The sequence below is a fragment of the Henckelia pumila genome, chromosome 2 (assembly GCF_033568475.1).
Source record: "Henckelia pumila isolate YLH828 chromosome 2, ASM3356847v2, whole genome shotgun sequence".
In the NCBI taxonomy this organism is placed as follows: Eukaryota; Viridiplantae; Streptophyta; class Magnoliopsida; order Lamiales; family Gesneriaceae; genus Henckelia; species Henckelia pumila.
The window spans coordinates 15,126,101-15,148,504 of NC_133121.1; the positions used below are offsets into that span (position 1 = coordinate 15,126,101).

General features: G+C 33.7%; 2 protein-coding genes across 2 annotated transcripts; one reads left to right on the plus strand and one right to left on the minus strand.

Moving 5' to 3' along the window:
* The first annotated feature begins 3,034 nt into the window (after nucleotides 1-3,034).
* LOC140879790 (zinc finger protein CONSTANS-LIKE 13) lies at nucleotides 3,035-5,978 on the plus strand. Its single transcript, XM_073283693.1, has 4 exons — nucleotides 3,035-3,703; nucleotides 4,763-4,975; nucleotides 5,070-5,356; nucleotides 5,660-5,978. The coding sequence occupies exons 1-4, from the start codon at nucleotides 3,167-3,169 to the stop codon at nucleotides 5,748-5,750; spliced, it is 1,128 nt and encodes a 375-aa protein (XP_073139794.1). The 5' UTR covers nucleotides 3,035-3,166; the 3' UTR covers nucleotides 5,751-5,978.
* Nucleotides 5,979-6,083: 105 nt separating this feature from the next.
* Nucleotides 6,084-9,608, minus strand: LOC140879789 (protein TRANSPORT INHIBITOR RESPONSE 1-like). Its single transcript, XM_073283692.1, has 3 exons — nucleotides 9,073-9,608; nucleotides 7,511-8,003; nucleotides 6,084-7,296 (listed from the first exon to the last, which is right to left on the minus strand). Exons 1-3 carry the CDS (start codon nucleotides 9,525-9,527, stop codon nucleotides 6,499-6,501), a joined length of 1,746 nt encoding a protein of 581 aa, XP_073139793.1. The 5' UTR covers nucleotides 9,528-9,608; the 3' UTR covers nucleotides 6,084-6,498.
* Between the last annotated feature and the right edge of the window lie 12,796 nt (nucleotides 9,609-22,404).

Below are 22,404 nucleotides of genomic sequence, written 5' to 3' on the forward strand. Positions count from 1 at the left end.
GATCGGACCGGAGATTATTCAGATCATCGGCCTTCGGTGGTCTCCCATCGGAGAGTTGATTACGAATCATTTCTCGATCTCTCGATTGGCGTCTTTGATCAGGTAAATGGTTACGCTCTCTCCCCGCCTTTTTTTTTTCTTTCAAATTTTCTTTTTCGAACTTCTGATTCTTTTGATGATTCTCTCTGATTTGTGGAAATCTGTCGTTCTTTGAAGTAGAAAGTAAATATGGTTTGTGTAATTCAGATTCAAGTTTGATCAGTTACTGGCATGGGGGTTAATTCCTTGTTTTCATTTCATTTTGAATATCTTCTGAAGAACGAAGGGTTTTTGTGTTGTTCGGTGTAGAATAGAGATTATTTGTTCGTCCTTTTTCTTGTTTTCCGGTAGAATCTATGGTGTCCGCTGCGCAGTGTTCTTCGTTGGCAGAAACTTTTGAATCATATATATGAAGTGCTTTATTTGCCCTCTAATTGGTGTTGCAAATTAATGTACAGTTTCTGTTGTATTTTCTTGTTGTTTCTTGTGAATTGATTGAGGCTTTGTAAATCTTGATCGAATTTGAACCTCCGAATTTGAAATCATCTGTGATAATTGAATATTGTCGACAGATTCCATGTTGAATTGCTTGTTCGAAATGGCGCGCGATTCTAAGTATTTCAAAATGCATTGAATGATGCATCTTCTAAATAAACATATTCTTGTAAATCTTGATTGAATTTGAACCTTCGGAGTTTGAAATCATCTGTGATAATTGAATATTGTCGACAGATTCCATGTTGCTTGTTTCGAATTAAATGGCGCGATTCTAATAGTATTTCAAAATGCAGTGAATGAATCGTCTTCTAAACAAATTCTAATCTTCCTTCTATAGCTAGTGCGTTTCATTTGCATAAAACATTGCCATTAATCTGAAATTCTTGTTGGAAGTACGTTTAGTAAGTTCGATTAATTCTTCATTGGAAGATCAGTCGGATTTGGAAAATAAACTAAGGGAGTGCTACTATGGCTGAAATTACACCGCAAGCTACTACGGCTGAAATTACACCGCAAGCTACTACGGCTGAAATTACACCGCAAGCTACTATGGCTGAAACACCGCAAGCTACTACGGCTGAAATTACACCGCAAGCTACTACGGCTGAAACACAACAAGCTACTAGGGCTGAAACACCGCAACCTACTATGGCTGAAACACCGCAACCACAACCACAACCGCAGCCGCAGCTTGAAATTAGGTTCAGAATTATGTATGGAAGAGAATTATTTCAGGAATTCTTCCCATTGTCAACTACTATTGATTCTATCAAAGAAAGGATTCTGTCTGAGTGGCCTCAAGGTTAATGTGATTCTTCGATCTGCTCTAAGTTTCTGTGAATTCTTGCCACAAAAAACCACTGTGCGCGCTAAACCATATCTAGAACTTTTCAAATAAGGCTTTCAGTTTGTTTCCGAGCTTGTATTTGACTGCTTCAGTTAAGTTGTGTTCGCTTAACGTTCGAAATTTATATATGTTTCTTTTAGATCTAACAACCCAACCAACTTCCGTGGACGATATAAGATTGATGCATGCTGGGAATCCTCTAGCGAGCGGAAGGACAATTGGTGAACATAGATTCTTAATCATTCCCGGTGATGTTGTCACAGTGCTTGTAATTGTGCTTCCTCCTGAATTCAGACGAAGGGCTGTTGGTATGTGCTTCGTTCCCAGCTCCATTTAATAACAAAATCAATTGTCCCTATTGTATATATCTATGTATATGTTAATATACACACACACATATCTTCATATCTTCCATGTTCATCTCTTAACTTCATCGTTTGGTGGTCAATGAAATGTAATTCTAGTAGCTGAATTGGTGTTTATGATGGGTTTCTTTCTTTCTTTCTGGATGCAAGATACAAGTCAGGATTCGAGGATTGGTTGCACAGCTTGTTGTAACTTGCTTTAGAACGGAACTCAAATACTTGATGCATGCGGGGAGTTGAAGGCTCTGGCTGGCGAATGTGAATCCAACACAACACTACTGGTTTTGAAATCTTGACATACATTGTGTTTTTTTTAGATTGAATGATCAAAGACAAATTAACTGGGAACTTAACACTTTCTTTGAATTTTGTGGTTACGGACAAATATATGAAACATGCATATACATCCAGTGGTTGTGTCCTTAAATTTCTTTCCGAAGATAGTCGAGTATATAGATGACCCACATGAATGAACCAAGTTGGATATATGTTGAGAATCTGCTAGAAATTTATATTAGTACAATATGGTTATGAAGGAGGAGTGTGGGTCCGTATGACATAAATATCAATCAAACTTGCTTGGGAAGGTATTGGGACGTAAGAAAATGATATATGTGTACTCTTAATTATTTTCTGGTTCCAAAATGCCTTTTGCCTTCTTGTTTGATTGGGTGCTCCCGTGTGAAAAGAATCTTCTTTTGAAATTTTTTATTTGATTTGATTAAATGTTGTGCAAGTCCCAGACACACTCTAGGTCTCTGCCCGATGACTTCTGGCCATGGAAAACCAAAATAGATTTTTATTGTTGTAAATTATTAATTATTAAATTAATTAAATTAAACAATTCAAAAGTGTGAGTTTTCAAACAAGGAATTATTTGTAGAAGCGAAAGTAAGTCAAGTAACCGTTGACTAAAAAAATATATGCTTGAGCCTAACTATTCACACAAACTTAAATAGTACCCATGTGTTGATCTGCGTTTAATCTATTTATTTTATTACAAAAAAATTTTGTGATTTTGCGTCATGGATTAATTAATTTTGTTAAGCGAATATTTTTTCAATCTCATTTATGTAAAAATATTAATTTTTATCTTATATATTGATTATATCAATTTATATATCAAATATAGATTTATGAGACGAGGATTTTATTTTATTACGGTGAATATATAATAATAAGAAGTTGTGAGTGAACACTTAAAATAATCACGAGTTTTGACAGATCTTTGTCTAGAAAAGGACACGTGAAAAAGAAAAGAAAAAGAAAAAGCCATAAGGTTCTTTTCACTTCTTCTCAAAACAAAGTAGACTCCACTGCAGAAGACTTGTTTATGGTCTACTGCAACCAATAAAATCTTGTTTTTTTTCTGAGGAACTTGCGATCCAAGAATTGGCGAACCTCGAAATTTCACATTATGAGCAGTGGGGTGGACCAAGAAAATCACGCCTTTTCTGATTATGAAATCCGTCTCTGCGATTTCTGCAACGAATCGAAGGCCCTTTTGTACTGCCGGGCCGACTCAGCAAAGCTCTGTCTGAATTGCGACCGTGAGGTGCACTCCACGAACCAGCTATTCGCCAAACACAGCAGATGTCTCCTCTGCGATTCGTGCGACTCTTCGCCGGCATCGATATTTTGCTACTCAGAATCTGTTGTTCTTTGCCAGAACTGTGATTGGGAGACCCACAAAGATGTGAGGTGTATTCACGATCGTCGCCCGCTTGAAGGGTTTAACGGATGCCCTTCTGTGAGTGAGCTGCTGAATTTTCTTGGGTTTGAAGAATTGGGGAAGAAAAGTTTGGTTCTTGGTGATGAAAATGATGAGGGGTGGACGGATCTGTTGGTTTGGGAGACACCTTCGATAGTGAGTATCGATGATTTGATCGTGTCCAATGATTCCTCCGATTCTGGACATAGTTTTCAGGCCATGGGGGTACCACCTTTGCCTAAGGTCCTCTCCTTGCCCAACTATTTTACTTCCTTTGGTTAACGTTTCTCATCATGAAGTTCTGATTTTTTTCTTCAATACCGTGGGAAGTGTGGAGGTTTAAGACTTTGGACTGAGAAGATGTAGATTAAAAAACCACTTACTGTTTTTTAGAGGTATTTTTATTGAAAAGAGCAGCACCGATTAGCGTTTGGATATTGAAAAGTGCCTTTTTATTTTTTTAGATAGAATTAGAAGCAGAAGCTCAAAAGTATTAGAAAAAAATTCTAGATTCTAAAAAAACCACAGAACAATACACCTTTCAAGAAAAGCACTCTGTTAGCTTCTCCAACCAAACGGAATCTCCTAAGCCCATGCACTGCTGCGTTATAATATTCTATATTCTTTGTTTTTTTGGATTAGGAGGAGGGTTTGCCTTGTTGCACTGCATTAGTTTTTCCTAGTAGTGTAGTCTATCAAGGATGAGTGTGAGATGTTATCTCGTTCTTAATCCTAACCAGCTGTCATTGAAGCTTAGGTTAGTGATGAGGCATGAAATTAGTGTAGAATGTAGAAGATGGTGTGGCAGCTGTAAAGCAGAAGATGATAGATAAGAGTACTGCTCGTGGCTGTAAATCTTTTTTCTCCAGATAAATCGGTCTTTCTTTTGATCCTTTCTTCTACATTATTGTCCATGCAAAGAAAACATTGTTACATTGTTTTATCTGGTAAAACGTGAACCATGTCTATGGCTTTGAGTTTACAAAGTCTTTCATTATTGCAAGGTGCTACTTGATGACTTAGTTTGTGTGCATCTGATATATGATAGTGATTTTTTTTTATCTTTTCGGTGACTTAGCAGTTTCTAGAATTTTTTGGGCGCGCTATTAGTTGTAGGAGTATGGTTAAATTGTGTATATGAACTAAAAATTGCAATTTGCAAGGTTCTCACTTCTCAGGCTATGTTCACTTCTATCATTAAACTCAATATATTCCAATCATACATTTCTAATAATATCTTGTTGTGATCGTTTTCCTCCTTTAGTAAACTTGACCTCTCATTGGGTATTGTTGCTTGATTAGAATCGAAATGCCACATGTGGTAAATATAAAGAAGAAATACTTTGCCAACTTCGTGAGATGGCGAAGGCAGAACCCAGCTACAGTAGTTGCCTGGAATTTGTTGACTCTCATGTTGAATTTATACCGCGAGCACCCGAAAAGTGTGAGTTGATGGACAAGTACTACAGTCCAGGCATGGATAATAACGCAGCGCCAACAGTTCCTTCATACGAGGTAATAATACTCTCCAGTGAGATAATCAAGTGAGCAATGATGGTCTTCTATGAAACAGTGATAGGGAATATGTGATTTTGCTATTTGTTTGTAGACAAGTGCACATGAACAATGTGATTATACTGGCATAATTCGAGATCAGGGTTTTCATCCTCCCCTCGTTTTGAGTAACTTCATTGAAATAAACCATCTAGTGCCCGACAAAGATTCAGATGTTGGCGACAATTTGGGTACTGCAAGTGGCTGCCTCGAAATGCAGTCCGAAGTTCTTGCAGATTCCAACATGCTTCAAGTGATTTCTAACGGTGGTATGCGGGAGTTGAACAGCCAAGAAAGGGACTCTGCGATCTCACGGTATAAAGAGAAAAGGAAAACTCGAAGGTAGAAACTTGTGATTTCTCAAATTGTAATTTGGTGTATCTGCAACAAATATCTTGTGCAAACCCATTCTGCTAGTTCGGTCTTGTTCTTTTTTGCTAATGAGCTTCACCCTTGTCAAAACATGATAAACTGACCAATGCTTGACTTGCAGGTTAAAATAAAATGAAGAGTTATTAATAAATCATAACTCCCAATCTTTACATTATCTGAAAAGTAATTGTTTCCCATGGTTTGGCCTCCTCATCCTGATCATGACAATATATTGAAGGTCTGTCTGATTAATTTTTTAGCTTCTGTCAACAGGTATGATAAGCAGATTAGATATGAGTCGAGGAAGGTGCGTGCAGAAGGTAGGACAAGAATTAAGGGGCGTTTCGCAAAGATGGATCGCTGAAACAAAAGAAACGTACGGGGCAGCACATTTCGTGGGCGAAATAGCCAGCTATATTTTGTATAGGAAGAAGTTTGTGTCTAGTCTTGTAGTCTACAATAATCATGAAACACTGGTTTTGTTTCTTCCTCTGCCTTTGTATCTGAACGTGTACACAAACATACAGTTGTTGTATATCGATTTTAGTTGAGATGTATAATGTTATACTCGAGAATTCTTGTTTTCCTATGACCAATTTGTTGATGTTAGCCCACAAATTTGTAGTTTTGGAGCAACGTACATCTCCAGATGACCCATTGTGAAACATAAATAAATCGTATTTGAAGCTATAACGCGTATAGAAACAAATGGTGATTGGCTGTCTCTGTGAAATTCGCTACCAAGCACTTGGAAAACCATAAGGTCTGTAATGAATACGTTTCAAAGTTGCAACATTCTGCATGTAAATGTACACTGTTTATTTCCCAGAACCATCTGGTGATGGATTATGGAACCAAATAAAGATACACAAGTATTTGTTTGATCGAATATGAATCTGCACCTAAATATTGCACATCTGCTACCAAATAGGTTCGATCACGGGCCGCTACGTTCGATAGATTGTAGAGATCCACCTCATTCCTCGAGACAGCCAAGTGTCAAACCAATGGGCATAAGAGTTTGTGGTTCACTACGTTCGATAGATTGTAGAGATCCACCCCATTCCTCGAGACAGCCAAGTGTCAAACCAACGGGCATAAGAGTTTGTGGTTCACGAAAACCTTAAGCCTGCATCTGCATCCACTGTCCAAACAAAACCAGGCATATCCACCCTTTGTCCCGCAACCGTCCTGTAAACATAAAGTTTCCCAGCAGGGCAGCTTTCGGGCCTAGAATCTGGGGGTCCACTCTCGTCTATCACTTCAACATTGAGTCGGGGCATCTTCTGACCAAGTAACTTGCATGCTCCAACAGTTACCGAGCAAGAAGACATCCAAAGGGATCGCATTGTCTCCAGCTTCCCAGCATTGGCCAAGAGTGCCTGATCCCCAAACGGGCAGTCCATTATCTCCAATTTCCGAAGACTTTCACACCCAGACAACACATGATGGAGGCCCAAGTCGCTATTCCCAGCAAACGCAATAGAGAGCATCTCCAATTTCTTAGCATGTGTCCCAATACATTCAAATACTTTATCTGTGAGGAGGCCCGAGAGAGAAAGGCGACGCAGTTCCTTGCAGTTTTCTACAATAGCCCCAAAACCGTTATCCAGTGGTTCAAGGTTTAAGTAATCAGGGGCTCGAGGCTCGAGAATGCACAAACGGAAGCGGATCAAATTTGGGCGATTTTTTGCTATTGCAAGTAATGCAGCATTTGACATCTGGCGGCAGAAATATAAAACAGATTGAAGTTTGGGGCAGCCCTCTGATATAGCGACAAGCCCTTGTTCTGTCAAAGATACATTTGGTTCATTTCCAAAAGGATCTGAAGGAAATACACGAAGCTCTTGCAGGTCCTTGCAAGATGCAGCAATAGCTTCAAGACCGATGTCTTCTATGTAATCCAGAACCTGTATAATCAGTTCTTCATTAACTTGACAAAGGCGACATGCATGATAGATTGAAGGTTGCAAATACTAAGGAAAGGTAAGGAAACTATAAAATATGCTCAGAAAAACGAGTATGCCGCATCAAAATTATCCGCCGCGATTGCTCTAATATCAAACAATATCATCACATATCATCATCTAAAATTCCAATAGCAAAGTACATTAGATAACTTACCCACAGTCGCTGCAAGTTCGGGCATTGGCTAACAAGCTTGATGAGATCCATGCTTTGAATAGTGGCATAACTCAAATTCAAGGAAGTAATTCCAGAGCAAACACAATACATCGCTGGAACATATGCGGGAACCACATCCCAAAAACCTGACAAGCTTTTTAGTTGCTTGCAAAGTGAAAAGGCATCTGCCAAGTTTGAGAAGATGTCCGGGCGAATGTCAGCAAAGTATGCCCCAGTACCTAGATCAGACAACTGGGGTGCATGCTGAAGTAGAATAGGTAGCTTCTCAAGAGGCACAGCACGGTTTAGCCTAAGTGTTGTCAGATTTGGGCATCGCACAACCAACCGCTCCAAGACAGAAAAATTCACCTCTGACCCCAAGCAAGATATATTAAGAGACACTAGTGAAGAATAGTTGTCTGGAAAATGAGTTAGCCAATGACCACTCAAGTCCTCCACTTCACTCTCTCCCAAGTCTAATTCTCGGAGATTCCTGCATTTTATACAACGTCAATGGCTAAAAATTTTGAACAGTGCTAAAAAAATTTACAAGACATAGGAGTGAACACTTGCCACAATACCAAAAGCTTTCACAGGTAACCTAAACAACACGCTTCTCAAACAAGCTCTTGTCAAGGATAATTACTGTTCTAAGACAATCTCCATTATAATAATTGTACCAACTTTCAAATCATGGAAATCAAAAAATATGTCCTGTCATGTTAGCTCCTAGTAAATGCTTATTACAATTCCAAAATCTAACACTATAGTTAGTTATGCAACTCAAGTAAATTAAATAGCACAAGTCCTCATTCGTTACATTTCCAGAGCTGGCGCAATTATTACTCCCAAGAAAAAACATGTATAAATGTAGAACTTTGCTGAGCTAAACTCACACTGGAATAGAAAAAAACCAAAAATAGATGGAAATCAACTGAAAAATTGTTAGTGAATGTATGATGTGTTGTACTTGTTTCCTGTGATACAATACAAACAAGATGTGAAGAACCAAGCTAAGGTTCTAAGACTCAGAGTCTGGACCAACCACAAATATTACTAGCATAAAAATAATACAGGAAAAATTTTTCTGCCAGAAGAAACTCAATTAAATAGATGCGTTGTATCTTTTTTAATCAATTTGCACCTTAAGATTGGTAAAAGAAAATCTATCAAACAAGCACGTAAAGAAGCTCGACCATAAAGTCGCACTCGGCGCTCGCTCATGCATTCTCCAGTACAAGAAAGAATCAAACTTTATTTGAAAGATGCGTTTCTCAATGACCATGTACTGCTAAACAATCAGAAATCTCAAATTTATCAACCTCCCGCAGCCAAAACAGCGAGCGACTTAGCAGAACACCTAGAAGTTCCCCATCCACCTCAACACAACAAACCAAACGTTTCCCAGCATTACCACGTGATCCACTTTAAAACAAACAATATACATTCAACATGCAGTCAGAAAACAAACAAGAAATGAAGAAAAAAATAAGAACAATCCCGAGCAAAAAAAAATGAAAAAATAAAAAATCTCCACTACAATGCATTGACGAACATATCACCTGCAATTTGCGGCTATAGAAGCTAGACCTTCGGTGGTGAAACCTTCGCACGAAGAGAGCACCAAGACCTTGAAATTCTTAAACGACTTCGAGATCATCTCCAGGCTCTCATCACTCACTACCATCCGTTTAAGCTTGATCTCCTCCAGAAGGGGATAAGCTCCGGACATGGCGACAATCCAGGGGTACACGTAACCCCCCCAACCCTCCGGCACGAGGTTGTAGTCCGCGAAGTGCGGCTTCCCCTTCAGCTCCAGCACCCGCACATCTGGGAACCTCCGGATCACGATCTTCGGCGTCACAGCGTAGCAATTTCCAATGAAAATCCTCCTCCGGCACCACCTCTCGATCTCGAACCACGACTTGCACACCAACGAGACCGCGTTCCGATCCTTGTCGGAGCTCAGGAACGAGAAAACGTGCTCCAGAACCTCCTCCGGGAAGGCGTACGCCATGGAAATCGCAGTGTTTACGAGCCCTAGATCTGAGTTTTGTGGAGAGAGAAGAGTGGGGGCAGCAGAGATGCTACGAATGACCTGGGATGAGAGGCTTATTACAGAGCAGATAAGGTTTTTTTTATCATATTAAATAATTCATAATTCCCATCTTAACTCAGGTGTGGTCAGGATTTAACCGCGGTTCAAGTTAACGGCACACACGTTTGCCACTTCCCATCTAGCCGTTAGATTTGACGGCGGATCCCATTTAATTATTTTCGTCTGCCACCCAATTTAATCCCATTTTAGAACATTGTACGTACGTAACGTAATGTAATCCAAACTCCATTTCAATTTCTGGTTTTTCCAGTTATATATATATATACACACACTATATATTGCAGTTGAGTTCATTTGGTAAAATCTTATTTAAAATTATAATCACATTCTTATTGTATAAATTTATTGATAAAAGTTTTTTGATATGTCTAAGATAGTCAGTCTCTCTCTTTTTTTTTTTTAAGATGAGCTATAATTAATATTGAAATTTCTTAAATCCACATCCAAATAAAGTCAAAATATATGAAATTCTCCAAGAGGGTGTTCGATTTGATTGACTAGTTAAACTCTTAACAAATGGTTAGGAGTTCGATTCACTCTACCAACTATTTTTTGGGACGATATTGTCGCACAGGGTTTACTCAACGTGATTTACCTGACTAGATAGTTTACAAACTATTGCGTTAGTTCGAAGATTTATCCAACCCACTACGAAAAATAATGACGGTAGATTCTCACATCATTGTATATATAATAATCAATCTAAGCGTAGCCTTTGTTGTTTCGGATTTTAAATTCTTAATTTAGATACATTCGATATGGTTGGATAATTTTTGGACATGTAAATTAAAAAATTCTTTACGATTTATTCTTAAGTGTTTTTCTTCGTAACAATAGATGTTAAATCCTTGTTTCATCGAGTCATTTGAGTATATTTTAACTCAATTCAAACATAACATACTTAGGCAGTATTTGAATTTTTTTTTTCCTTCACAATTTTTTTAGGAAATATTTGGGATTGTTTATAAGAAGCATTTTTTTTATATATATTTTCAATTTTGTGAAGAAAAAAAAAACTTTCTAAAAATAATTTCAAACACTACATCATTTAGCTTCGAGAAGTACTCATGAAATATAGGAGCTAGAGGTCAGGTTGTGTGAAAATTTAAAGATAATTTAAAATTATCATATATTCTTTTCTAACTTCAATCAATTGTGTACCTCCTATCATTTGTAAGCGATATATACAAAATCAGATCTTTTTGGAATTGAAATTTTTTTAAAAAAAAAAAATTAATCTTCGTACATTAAAAATTACATTTGATTAAATCTATGAAATGCTTATAGTTATTATCTTTACAATTTAACAATGCATGAGCACCTTAGAAAATGTTCTTTTTTTTTTTTGTTTTTTTAGGCTTTTTTTTTTTGTATTTTTAATGGATATACAAAATACCCTTAATTAATAGCTAAATCAACTAAGCTACAAAGGACAAAACAAACATCTCAATTTCAAAAAAAAAAAAAAAAAAAAAATCCCCACTTCCCTTCCCTTCCCGCACATTTTCTCTAAAAGCACTTTCTATATTCAAAATCAAACTTCGGTTGTCATTGGTTTTTATTTTATTTTATCCACGTTCTTCTTTAAAATTTATCTTCCTTATTCGAAGAACTACAGAAAATGTTTTTCTAGATCATTTTTATTGGTTTTTTTATCTGATTAAATGTGAGTCGTTATTACATTACACAATGTATGCGTAGCTGCTAGGTATAATAATGATTAATACGATGATGATAATAATAAACAATAGAAATTTATTTGCTAAGCCCACGCTTGGCTCTCCGAGAATCTCTCGGCCCCTCGAGTGGAAATCTTATTTAGGGTTTATGAGAACATTAATTTGAGTTTAAAAATGACATAATCAACATACAATGTACTGTTGAAATTGAATTATTATTATGATTATTATTATTATTTTATAATGGACGGTGCACATGGGACTACTTGTGAGTTGTGAGTTGTGATCATAATAATATTCTAGTTTTGTATAATAATAATATAAATTAAATTTAAAAATTAAGTTTGTAAAAAACCCTTGTCTCACATAATAAAAATGTGAGATCTAAAATTAGTTTACAATGAGATATAATTGACTAGAGTAATTTAGATTAATCGCTTTCATAAATTGAATACATCTACGAAGTAGTTGCTATAGAAACTCACTATAAAGCTAAGTTTGTGCAGATATGATCTTGTGGCGTGATTATTATCTTATCAGTGTTTTATATAATATATTTTTATTGTAAAATTACAGTATGATATAAGTTATATTATGTTAAGCTTTGAATGACAAAATGAATGTTGAACTAGTTTAAATGGAGACAGTGAAGAAAAACTAAATGGAGATCAGTGGTGTTGCCTAAAATTAATTATTGCAAACAATTATCACATGAATAATTAATTTTGAAAATATATTTTTTTTGTATACATAGAAGACAATACAACTATTTCTTCTCATTTTTTTTGTGACACGGAACTCATAATCGGCAAGTTCGATGGATATTGGATAAAACTTCTTGAGTTAACGAAGTATGTTACAAATCACACTAGTTAATTAGGTAAATCTCGTTAGACAAATTTATGTGACAGGATTCGACATTCAAATGTTCACCTACTCCATCAATTCAGATACCCTTAACATTAAGCAGTTTTAGGGTTTTTTTGTACAATTGTTTATAATTTGTTATAATGATTTTTTAGTATAATGTTTTTGTTTATTTTAATGGATATTTATTATGGTCAAAACTATTTTGAGTTAAAATAATTGTACAGAACACACGTACTTTGAGTTTTTAAATAATTGAAGGATCATGATATCAAAATTAATTGGTCCACATCTCTCAACCTTAATATTTATAAAATAATGGGAAATATTTGGCTAAATATTTATATTTGTTTCGTAAAATAATAATAGATCGCTTGTGAGACGGTCTTACAATCTATAGATCATTTATGGGACAAGTTTTTGAAAAACTGTCTAACAAAATTAAAGTGTGAGACAGTCTCATTTTTTTGTGATAAAATTGTGGATCACTATATTTTATTTTTGATAAATGATGCCAAATTAATAATGGATTCGGTGAATTAATAATAAATAATCCCATTTTTATATTTCAAAGTGGAGGAGAAGAGTTTAAAATGTTTACGTAAATTGCAAATGCACCAATAAACATTGTATTGGTTGAAAAAATTAGCTTTGGTTAACGACAAAATAAGGGTCGGTAATGGCACCATTAGCATCATAATATTCTATTCAGTTATGCCGTCTGCATTAATCCAACTGTAAACCATTGATTCTGCACATTTATTGGTTTTTTTTATTATAAAACAATTAAGATTGGGGGGGTGGGGGGGGGGGGGGGGGTGTGTTTGAGGGGAAGAGGAACAACATTAAAATAGTGGGAACACGTGATTCCAAATATTAGTTTCGATTACTTTAAAATTTAACTAATGTTCATAAATTAAATTGTTATCGTACGTACTCTCAACCTAATATTTTGAAACTACAATGTTCTTTTATTTATTTATATATATATATGATATTAGTATATCACTTTCGATTCACGAAATGTTATTTTATATATCTAATTATTAGAATCAATAAGTAAATGTGCTTGAATAATTATTTTAAATTATTGATATGATGCAATGACTAAATTTAAATTTTAAATAATTATTATATTGAAAGTATATATGTTATTTTAGAAAAAATTCAAATGAGGATAACCCAATTTTGTCGTTAAATTGAGTTCTTTATCATCACATTCAATATTTTGGTTAAATAGAACTGTTACCAAACTATACTATATTATTAAAGTTGAATGGTTTAGAGTAACTACTTTTGTGTCTTTGTGTATTTTTTTATAAACCAAAAATATCCCCTCCCAAATTACAAAAATAAATCAATTTTAATTTAATAAAAAATTATAAAAACTTATTTCGACAAATCTATCTTATTTTTTGGTTAGCATGCATTGATGAGAATAGTACTAGTATGATGACCTCCTGGAAAGCTTTAATGTTTCAAGCTGCTGACGTTGCGCTGTTTGATCTAGTTAGCTGAGTGGGCTGTAAAATGAGGGATATCAGATCTTAACGGGTATATTGTCTTTGCAGGTGACAAGGCCGACGGTATATAAGACTAATCTCGAAAAGATATGAGACAATATCAGCAGTAATACAAGTCCCTCCTTAGACTCATAGACTTAACAACTAATTCATTTGCAATGTCACAATTATAAGAATATAAATTTGTGATTTGGCTAAGAGTTATAACTTTGACCTAGTGATAAGCGTTTGATCATAACACTAGTCTACAACTATTATATTATAATAAATTGAAGAATTGAGCGCTTTGTTGGAAATCTTAAGTTTCGGTGTTTTTGCGTATATTTGTCAATCGCATCGCTAAACTGCATTTTCCTAGTAAACTGCACAAAATCACTGAACTGCTAGCATCGTTGAACTAAAGTGGCTAAGTAAAATACTCGCATGTTCAACTGCTAATATTTACAACAGTTTACTTACCTAAGACTGAGTACTCAAGTTGCTAAACTGCTATCACATCCAAACTACTCTCAGTCTACCTGTTTGCCACTAAGCTGTCATCATCAGTCATTTGAAGCTCGTACAATCAGTTTATCAACAGTCATAGAATAGCCAGTTGACAGTCAGTTTAACTCAGCGGATAAAGTTTTTCGTACAATGACATTCTGCAGCAACCGCCTCGCGACAGAGAATGATGTGACACATACAAACAGTGCAACGGAAAGAATTTAAGATATCAGATAATATTTAAAATTATTACTATTGGCAACCAAGCCTATAAATAGGCGCATCGATCAGTTGAGGAAAGTTCTCTCACAAGTATTACATACAAATTCGCGTTCTAAGAAGTTTACCAAAAAGCTTTCAAAGTTCTTCAAGCAAAACTGATCGAAACTCGAAGCAAACATTCACGGACTTTATTTGATCATTGAATGATTTTTTTTTGCACTTGCAATCGAGTTGCAATTTCGTTGTATTGATTCAGTCGAGAATTGTATTTGTTGTTGTTGTTACTAGGAGTTATGAGATAAGAGGTTGTGTATAAGTCCTAGTTTTGGAGTGGAATTTTGCAAAGTATTGTAAAATTCAAAGTCTTCTAATGATATCCTTCCGAGGAGAAAGAAGGGGTGACGTATGAGTTTTGAAATCTACGAACATCTAGAAACATTCGATCGTGTCTTTCATTTCAGTTTACTTCATTCATTCAGTTTCGCATTCACTTTTATACCCAGTGTTCAGAGTCTTTTCGTTGGTATTTTTCGCACATTGTATTTGTTTGTCAACTTACATATATACAAAAAAAATAAGAAGTTAGTCGCTAACCCAATTGAGTTCTAATCTTTAGAGTTGAGAAATTTTTTAGGTGTATTCACCTTCCCCCTCCCCTCCCATCTATACTCAACCGATCCTATCACGTTTATCGTTTTACCAAAAGTTGTAGTTGAGGGCTTTTGGTAATGGTGCAACTCAAATTTTTTAAAACGCACAGTAGCCCAAATGTCTGGTCCAATCGCTCTACCTAGTAGGTACAATTATTGTACCACAACAATATTTTTTCCAATAATTGCACTTCTCGCAATCAATGAGAATCGAACTCATTACCTTGACTCTAATACCAATTGTAGGACTGAGCGTTTGGCGATTTACCATAAGTTATAGCTGATGATAATGGTGAAACTCAAATATTTTAAATCACACAAAAACTTAACCAACATGGTTCGATCGCTCTACCCAGATGAACAATTATTACATCCCAACATAAATTATATTTTATATTTATCTATATTTTTTAATTTTCAAATAATTATGTCATCATCAAATAAAACAAAAAATGTTTCAATTTTTTAATAAATTTTTATATTAATATAATTTATTCATTTTTACGCCAAATTTATACAAGAGCTAGTTAAAAGATGAGAAGAGAGATATTAAAATTTTATATGTTTTTTAATAAAGTTTAAAAATTAATAATTTTTTTTCAAAACTCCAATTTTCATCATTCATCTAAATAAATAAATGTTTATTAAGATTTTAATTATTTTTAAAAATATTTAAATTTATAACTAAGATATGTAAAACAATCTCAATTTACAGATAGACAATATACTGAAAAATTCAAAAATACCCTTTTACCTAAAAGGTTGGAAAATGTTTTTAAAAATTTTATATTTTATTTAATATTTTATATATCAGTGAAAATAAAATATATAAGAGTAACAGGCCATAACCGAAATTAAATTAGGTGTTGTTGATACCAAAATTTATTGTAGTGTTGGAAGGTATTTTTGGTAAAGCCAATAAATGTATGTATATATCCTAGGTTCAAACTATTAGTCACCTTCGATGCATTTAAAATTAATTAAAACCCAATTTTTTAAACATTAGATTAGATATTTGATGCTATATTATATATTAGTAAATCAATGCATATTTTACCAAATAAAAATAAAAAAATGGTTGTAAAATTTATAATTTCGTAAAAAAAATAATTCAAAACAAAGATTTACCAAATCAAAACAAGATTTATGTTGGCAGATAAAAGAGCACATAAAATAAATGAGACAGGAAAAGGAGTTCCATAAATGGAGTGATGGCCACCCTTCTAATAAATAAAGCCAAGTCCCACCGGAGTAAATATTTTGGACCTACTAATCATGTCAAAATTATATAATGCGTCTTTGTAATTTGATTCGTAATTTGATTCTTGATCCATATGTATGTATAAAAAATTTGATACTCTCAAAAAAAAAAAATTTATAAAAAATTTGATAAATATTTTAAGAGTAGGTTTTTTGTGAGACGGTCTCACAAATCTATATCCGTAAGGTAGGTCAACCTGATTTCTATCTTCAATGAAAATTAATACTTTGGAGTTTGGACATGAAAAAAATTACTTTTTCTTATCAAATCGGATTAAAAATCTGTCATACAAAATTAACAAGTGATATAATCTCATAAAAGTTTTTGTGATAGTTAATGTTTCTATAGTCTAATTTTTTTTTTTCAAAGAGTATATCTCACGTGAGAAGGATCGATTCGTCCTATATTTACAATAAAAAATAAAAAAAAAATCATAATTCGAATCGAATATGATATTAGTCTCACAAAATTGACCGGTGTGACCAGAGTTTTTGTGATAATTGACCGGTGTGACCAATTCTTATGAGTTTTTGTGATTATCAAATGAGAGAAACACATCACATATCGTCTAAAATTAATACACAATGTTTTATAATATTAATTGAATGTATTTAATGAAAATACGGATAATTGATTTAAACACGTGCGTCTATATGTATATATATACGAAGAGAGAAAATAAGAAAAAAGTTGACATCTTAGATATTCGTAATAATACATTATCATTTTTGGTCATAGGTTAGGAATTCGATTCACTCTGCCAATACCTTTTTTTGAACTAGCCTGTCACATAGGGTTTGTCTAGTGTGGTTTATTTCATAGTTTGCAGGCTATTGCGTTAGTCCGAGGGTTTACCCAGAGCGCACCGAAAGATAGCGGCTACGGGTTCCCACATAAAAAAAATACATTATCGCCGGTACACGTTAACATAAATCATTCAAGTTAATGGGTTCTGATGTAACCAAAATAAAAATGTATTAAATAGAAAGAGTTCAAAATCATTTTTTTTGTCTGAAAAATAAAAAGAAGAACATAGATCTTGCCGGGATATTATGAATTGCTTCAATTATTAAACTTCCCAAAGATAGATAATTTACAATAATTCTCGTGTAAAGGGGTCCAAATCCCTTACTCTAAAGCCAAGTAAATTGATAAATTTTAAATGGATCAGCATCAATATTCCAATCAAACTTTCTTTTCATAGTTAGGAATAGGATGATGCTTTTTTATTATGAGGCCATAAATATATGTAAGTGACAAACTTTTCAAAAGTTTGTGGCATCCTCATTACATTGGGGTCACCGACAAAACACATCCAACTTGCGTCTTTAAACCTAATCTGCTGACATCTTTATCTTCACTTTCATGTCTGTTTATTCAAAGATTGGCCTAAAATTTTAATTCATCCGATTTTTATTTTTAAAAAAAGGTTATATTAAATTTCAAGAAAAAATATTATTGAAATTATTGATATTAACTAAATTTCTTAGCATTCGGGTTGTGTTTTGAATATGTTACACGCGTACTGGATTCGTTGGTGTGTCTATTATCTTAGATTATTTAAGATGTCTTTTGGATGTGACTATGTTCATCAATTCAGCTTTGGGACGTGTTCAATTCATTGAAATTTAAGTGTGAGGGGATAGATTCCAAAGCTTTGGTTTTCCTGGCCTAAATTCATTTTCTAAATTGATGATTTATGTTGGGTGTAATAATTGTCCCTGCTGGATAGAACAATCGAACCAAGACACTTGAGCTGTTGTATGGTTTAAAAGATTTGAGTTGCATCATACCATCAGTTATGGCTTTTGATAAAGCGACAAACACTCGGTCCTATAATTGATATCAAAGCCAATGTCATGTGTTCGATTCTCATTGATTGCAAAGAGTACAATTATTGAGAAAGTGATAAAGTATGTGAAGCAAAAGAAAAAAAAAACATCGCAGAGGATGTCACCTATATAATATATTGATATAAATTTGGAATTTCATTTCCATCTCAAAAAAAAAAAAAACATGATGAATCTATTATCTATTGATCGAATCTAAGTTTTTTCTCAGTTAGAAAATTTATGTCGCTACACAACAAATAAGATGGAGGAAAATTGTGATACACATAATTTAAAACGTGATAATTACTAACAAGTAACATAGTGAAATGAATGGCCACATATATATTGTAATCCGCATACTTATCCTCGGACTGAGACTTTTCAATCAGAATAATTAAAGTGCAATTATGATATGGCCATAATCAATCATGCAATTTTGGTCAGAATGAGAAAGAGGAAAAGGTTTTTTATTTTATTCGAGATTTTGACCCACACTCAGATTTCCAAGCAAACTATCCCATCTTAATTTGATTATTATTGGCGAGTATAATAATACATCACAACAATGAATCCCAACTTTTTTAAAAAAGTAAAAATAAAAACAAAAACTAATGATAATTGGTGCTGCCTCTATCATCTTTGGTCATGGTTTTAGACTAGGTTTTCATAAATTGGTCGCATAGATCTATATTTATAAAAACTGATAGATACAAAACTTGTGTTTTGAATGAAAAGTAATTTTATTGACATAAAAAATAACAGTTTTTTATGATTTAGATAAAATAGGATATTCGTTTATTCATGAGATAATTTTAATTATAATAATTTTTATAGTTTTTTTTATGACGATTAAGTTTTTGACTTAAAATCATTATTTTTTATTATATATCGAGTAAACCGAAGAGCTGGCACAATAATCTTGTCATCAGCTCACATATAGATAACATTGATTTTAGCTAATTCTCTATGGGGTTAATTAAAAAAATTAATTCAAAATTACTTTCGTCTTTACTGCAAAACTGTGTCAGTGACTGAGTTACAGTGGATCCTGCAACTCTGTAGCGTCACGCGTGACATCTTTTCCGTGCAAAGCTCTCATGCGTGCTTTTATACCATTTTTTTAAACTGAAAATTCTTTAAATTCGAAAGTTTTCGAACATGAATTAAACATTTATTTACAAGAGAATTGTATCACGATATCAAGAGAGTTTCCATAGAAATTGTTAAAGAAGTATCATTGAAAAAAACAGTGTATGATTTTTTTAATTATACTTCTTCTTTTCTTTTTTTTTTCTTTTTTTTACTATTAGTGGTATTTATTTTACTATGTGATTTTATGTCACTAATTTTTCTCTTAGTTAACTATTGCCACTATTTTTTTTAAGGATGACAACAAATCGAGGGCCAGAATATCTCAGTATACTATATTTACAAGCGACACATATTTTATTATTAGGATCAAGCGCTTACCGCTAGACTAAAAGTTATAGTTATTAGCCAAGACGCAACTTTATTTTCTAAAACGTGTGGCAGAGCAGATGGGTCAGTTGTTAAGCTCATGCATAGGCAGCTCTACATGGGGGCAAGGGGGGCTTGAATTTTTTTTTTAAAACTTAATAATATACCATTATAGTTAAAAAATTATATTTTATTAACATAAATTAGGAACCAAACACGGAAATAAAAAAGAGGGTCAAAACATTTAAGTTAATCTTCATCATTTAATGTGTGAAAAGTGACCCGAAAATTTGTGGTTTATAGTCTTTAAAAAATTGTAGTTCAATCACCAAGTTTAAAACCAAAACATAAATGAGTTTTAAGTTTTTTAAACCTAAAAACAAATTATTGAAGAAAGAATTGTCAGCTTAAGAACTTTTTAGTTTGTCTTTTAATTTACGAGTCGCGACAACTGCAGTGAAGAGATAATTTTTTGTCGAGAAGATTATTGCAAATATTCATTAATTATATTGATATATATATATATATATATATATATATATTAGTTTGCCGAATGAAGTTATTATTAATTATTTTGAGAAAATGTCAAGTTTTAGGGTTAAATTTTAAGTGAAATTTGAAATCTAAAAATATTATTTAAATAAAAACACTATATTTAACCTTTTGTTATGTGATGATTATATATATATATATATATATATATATATATATGTATATATATATATGTATATGTATATATATGATATTTTAGTCTGACCGGCTGCCCTCGATCCCTGGATAAAATTACTAGATCCGCCTCTGATCTCATGAGTCTAGGAAGGACGTTCCTTACTGCTGATGTTATCTCATATTCCTTTCGAGATCAGTCTTATCATTTTTATATTGTCAGTTATGTCCCCAGCAGAGACATTATTACCTATTAAGATCTATCCCTCTTTTACAGCCACCTAGTTAACTAGATTAAGCAGTGTAACATCACTATTTTGACTCATTAGAACTTCCCAGGAGGTCACTCATCCTAATATTACTCTCACCATTGCATGCTAAACCCAACACCGATCAACAGTTTTTTCAGAAACTATTGATGACATTGTTCGAGTTAAACGATCAGACAATCTTATTTGAACGTTATATATCGAGAATTGTTTACATGGCCGTGTCATAGCATGTTTAAATCAATGGGGTTTTAAGATAGTTCACACAACGTTGAAGAATGGCAGCATATACGTATCGATTTTTTATATCATTAATATCGCATTTCAATGGTGGTCGCTTATCTATGATCGCATTACATGAACATTGCATGTCTGCACATGTTAACGATAATAGTTAGAAGGTAGATGTCGTAAAATATATCCATTGTGTAATGATTATGATTATTGGAGGAATAATACTTCCGGATTATCAAGAAGGATCGGCTATACCTATGTTTTGCAACTACTTTGGAATATTGATCGAGTCAAATTTTACAGTTTGGAGATCAGTGCAGTTTTAGTGTTCTTATATCGTGAGTTTTACAATAAAACACGTGTAGGAAAATATATAATAACTGGGCCTCTATAATCTATATATCATGTAAATATAATATATTATGATAATCTAAGACCACATCACTTTTTTTAGCTTTATTTATTATTGTTGACAGATATCTAGACATGGAGCAAGATTAAATATGTTAACCCTGATCAACATGGTTTATCTCTTATCGTGACTCAAAATTCAGCCGGTGAAATTATTATATTTGCTCCATATAGTACACGTTAGTATTTTAAAATTATTGTCATAATAGAAACTATAACAACATTTTTCCGAATTTTTAATAATATATTTTTCATTGTAAGTGAAAAAATGTGTTTACTTACGTTACACTCATTCACCAACACATCTTATAATAATTATTAGAGACTGTTTTGATTGTATGAACAATGATTGGATGTACTTCTGAATTTCTAAACTTTGCAGCATTTAAATGAATTTTAAATTTTTTTTACCAACATTGATTTTTTATGTTTTGCAGTTTAACTGGATATATAGTTTACAACAAAACGATTCAGATATAAGAACAATCATTGATCCATGCGATAATAATATATGACGATGTGTTTGTCATCTTATTTGCTTATATAGAGATGCATCATCCCAACTCCTGATTGGGTGCTGAGGCAATTCAAAATATGCCGATCTACTTCAGGGCCTGTACTTGAGAACGATGACCTTCACATTATCATTAGAATAAGTCATCGCAACAAAGAATGGAATGAAGATCATAAAAAATCTATTACTTTTTGGAATAGAAAGTTGATGTATGTTTTCAAAGGTGAACGACATGGCAGATGGCAAACTAGTGATGATTATTTTCAATGATTTGAGCACAATATTGCCGACAGCGAATGAGGTTGGTTTCCGACCATATCCATACAATTTATTTGCTACCGAAAAAAATAATATATTCTTCTACAAAATTTCAGTACGCCGTCTCCTGATTTTCATCAGTCACCATTGAAGTATGTTCCTAAGCAGGAAAGACAATGGGTCGGGTCTAGACCTGTCCTGGCATGTCCAATGGGTCCAATCTGGATTGGAACCGTCGGTTGCAGGGCGGGGCGGGGCTAAAAGGAGTTGGGGTGGGTCCAAACTCCAAAAGGAGGCGGGTCGAGTTCCGGACTTGGCCAAACCCGCCCCTGACATGCCCCGTTGTCATCCCTATTCCTAGGTCATATTGTTGGAATGACAATGCAGAGTCATCTGGTGAGTTTGAAAATACAAGATCATCTAATGGATTATACATTGCAGGACA

Bases quoted from the DNA above. Each gene is read 5' to 3' on its own strand.
- LOC140879790 (XM_073283693.1), top strand. From the start codon at position 3,167: ATGAGCAGTGGGGTGGACCAAGAAAATCACGCCTTTTCTGATTATGAA. The intron at 3,704-4,762 runs GTCCTCTCCTTG...TTGCTTGATTAG, and splicing joins GGGTACCACCTTTGCCTAAG to AATCGAAATGCCACATGTGG. The intron at 4,976-5,069 runs GTAATAATACTC...ATTTGTTTGTAG, and splicing joins CAACAGTTCCTTCATACGAG to ACAAGTGCACATGAACAATG.
- LOC140879789 (XM_073283692.1), bottom strand. From the start codon at position 9,527: ATGGCGTACGCCTTCCCGGAGGAGGTTCTGGAGCACGTTTTCTCGTTC. The intron at 8,004-9,072 runs GTGATATGTTCG...TATAAAATGCAG, and splicing joins TCTATAGCCGCAAATTGCAG to GAATCTCCGAGAATTAGACT. The intron at 7,297-7,510 runs GTAAGTTATCTA...CTGATTATACAG, and splicing joins CGAACTTGCAGCGACTGTGG to GTTCTGGATTACATAGAAGA.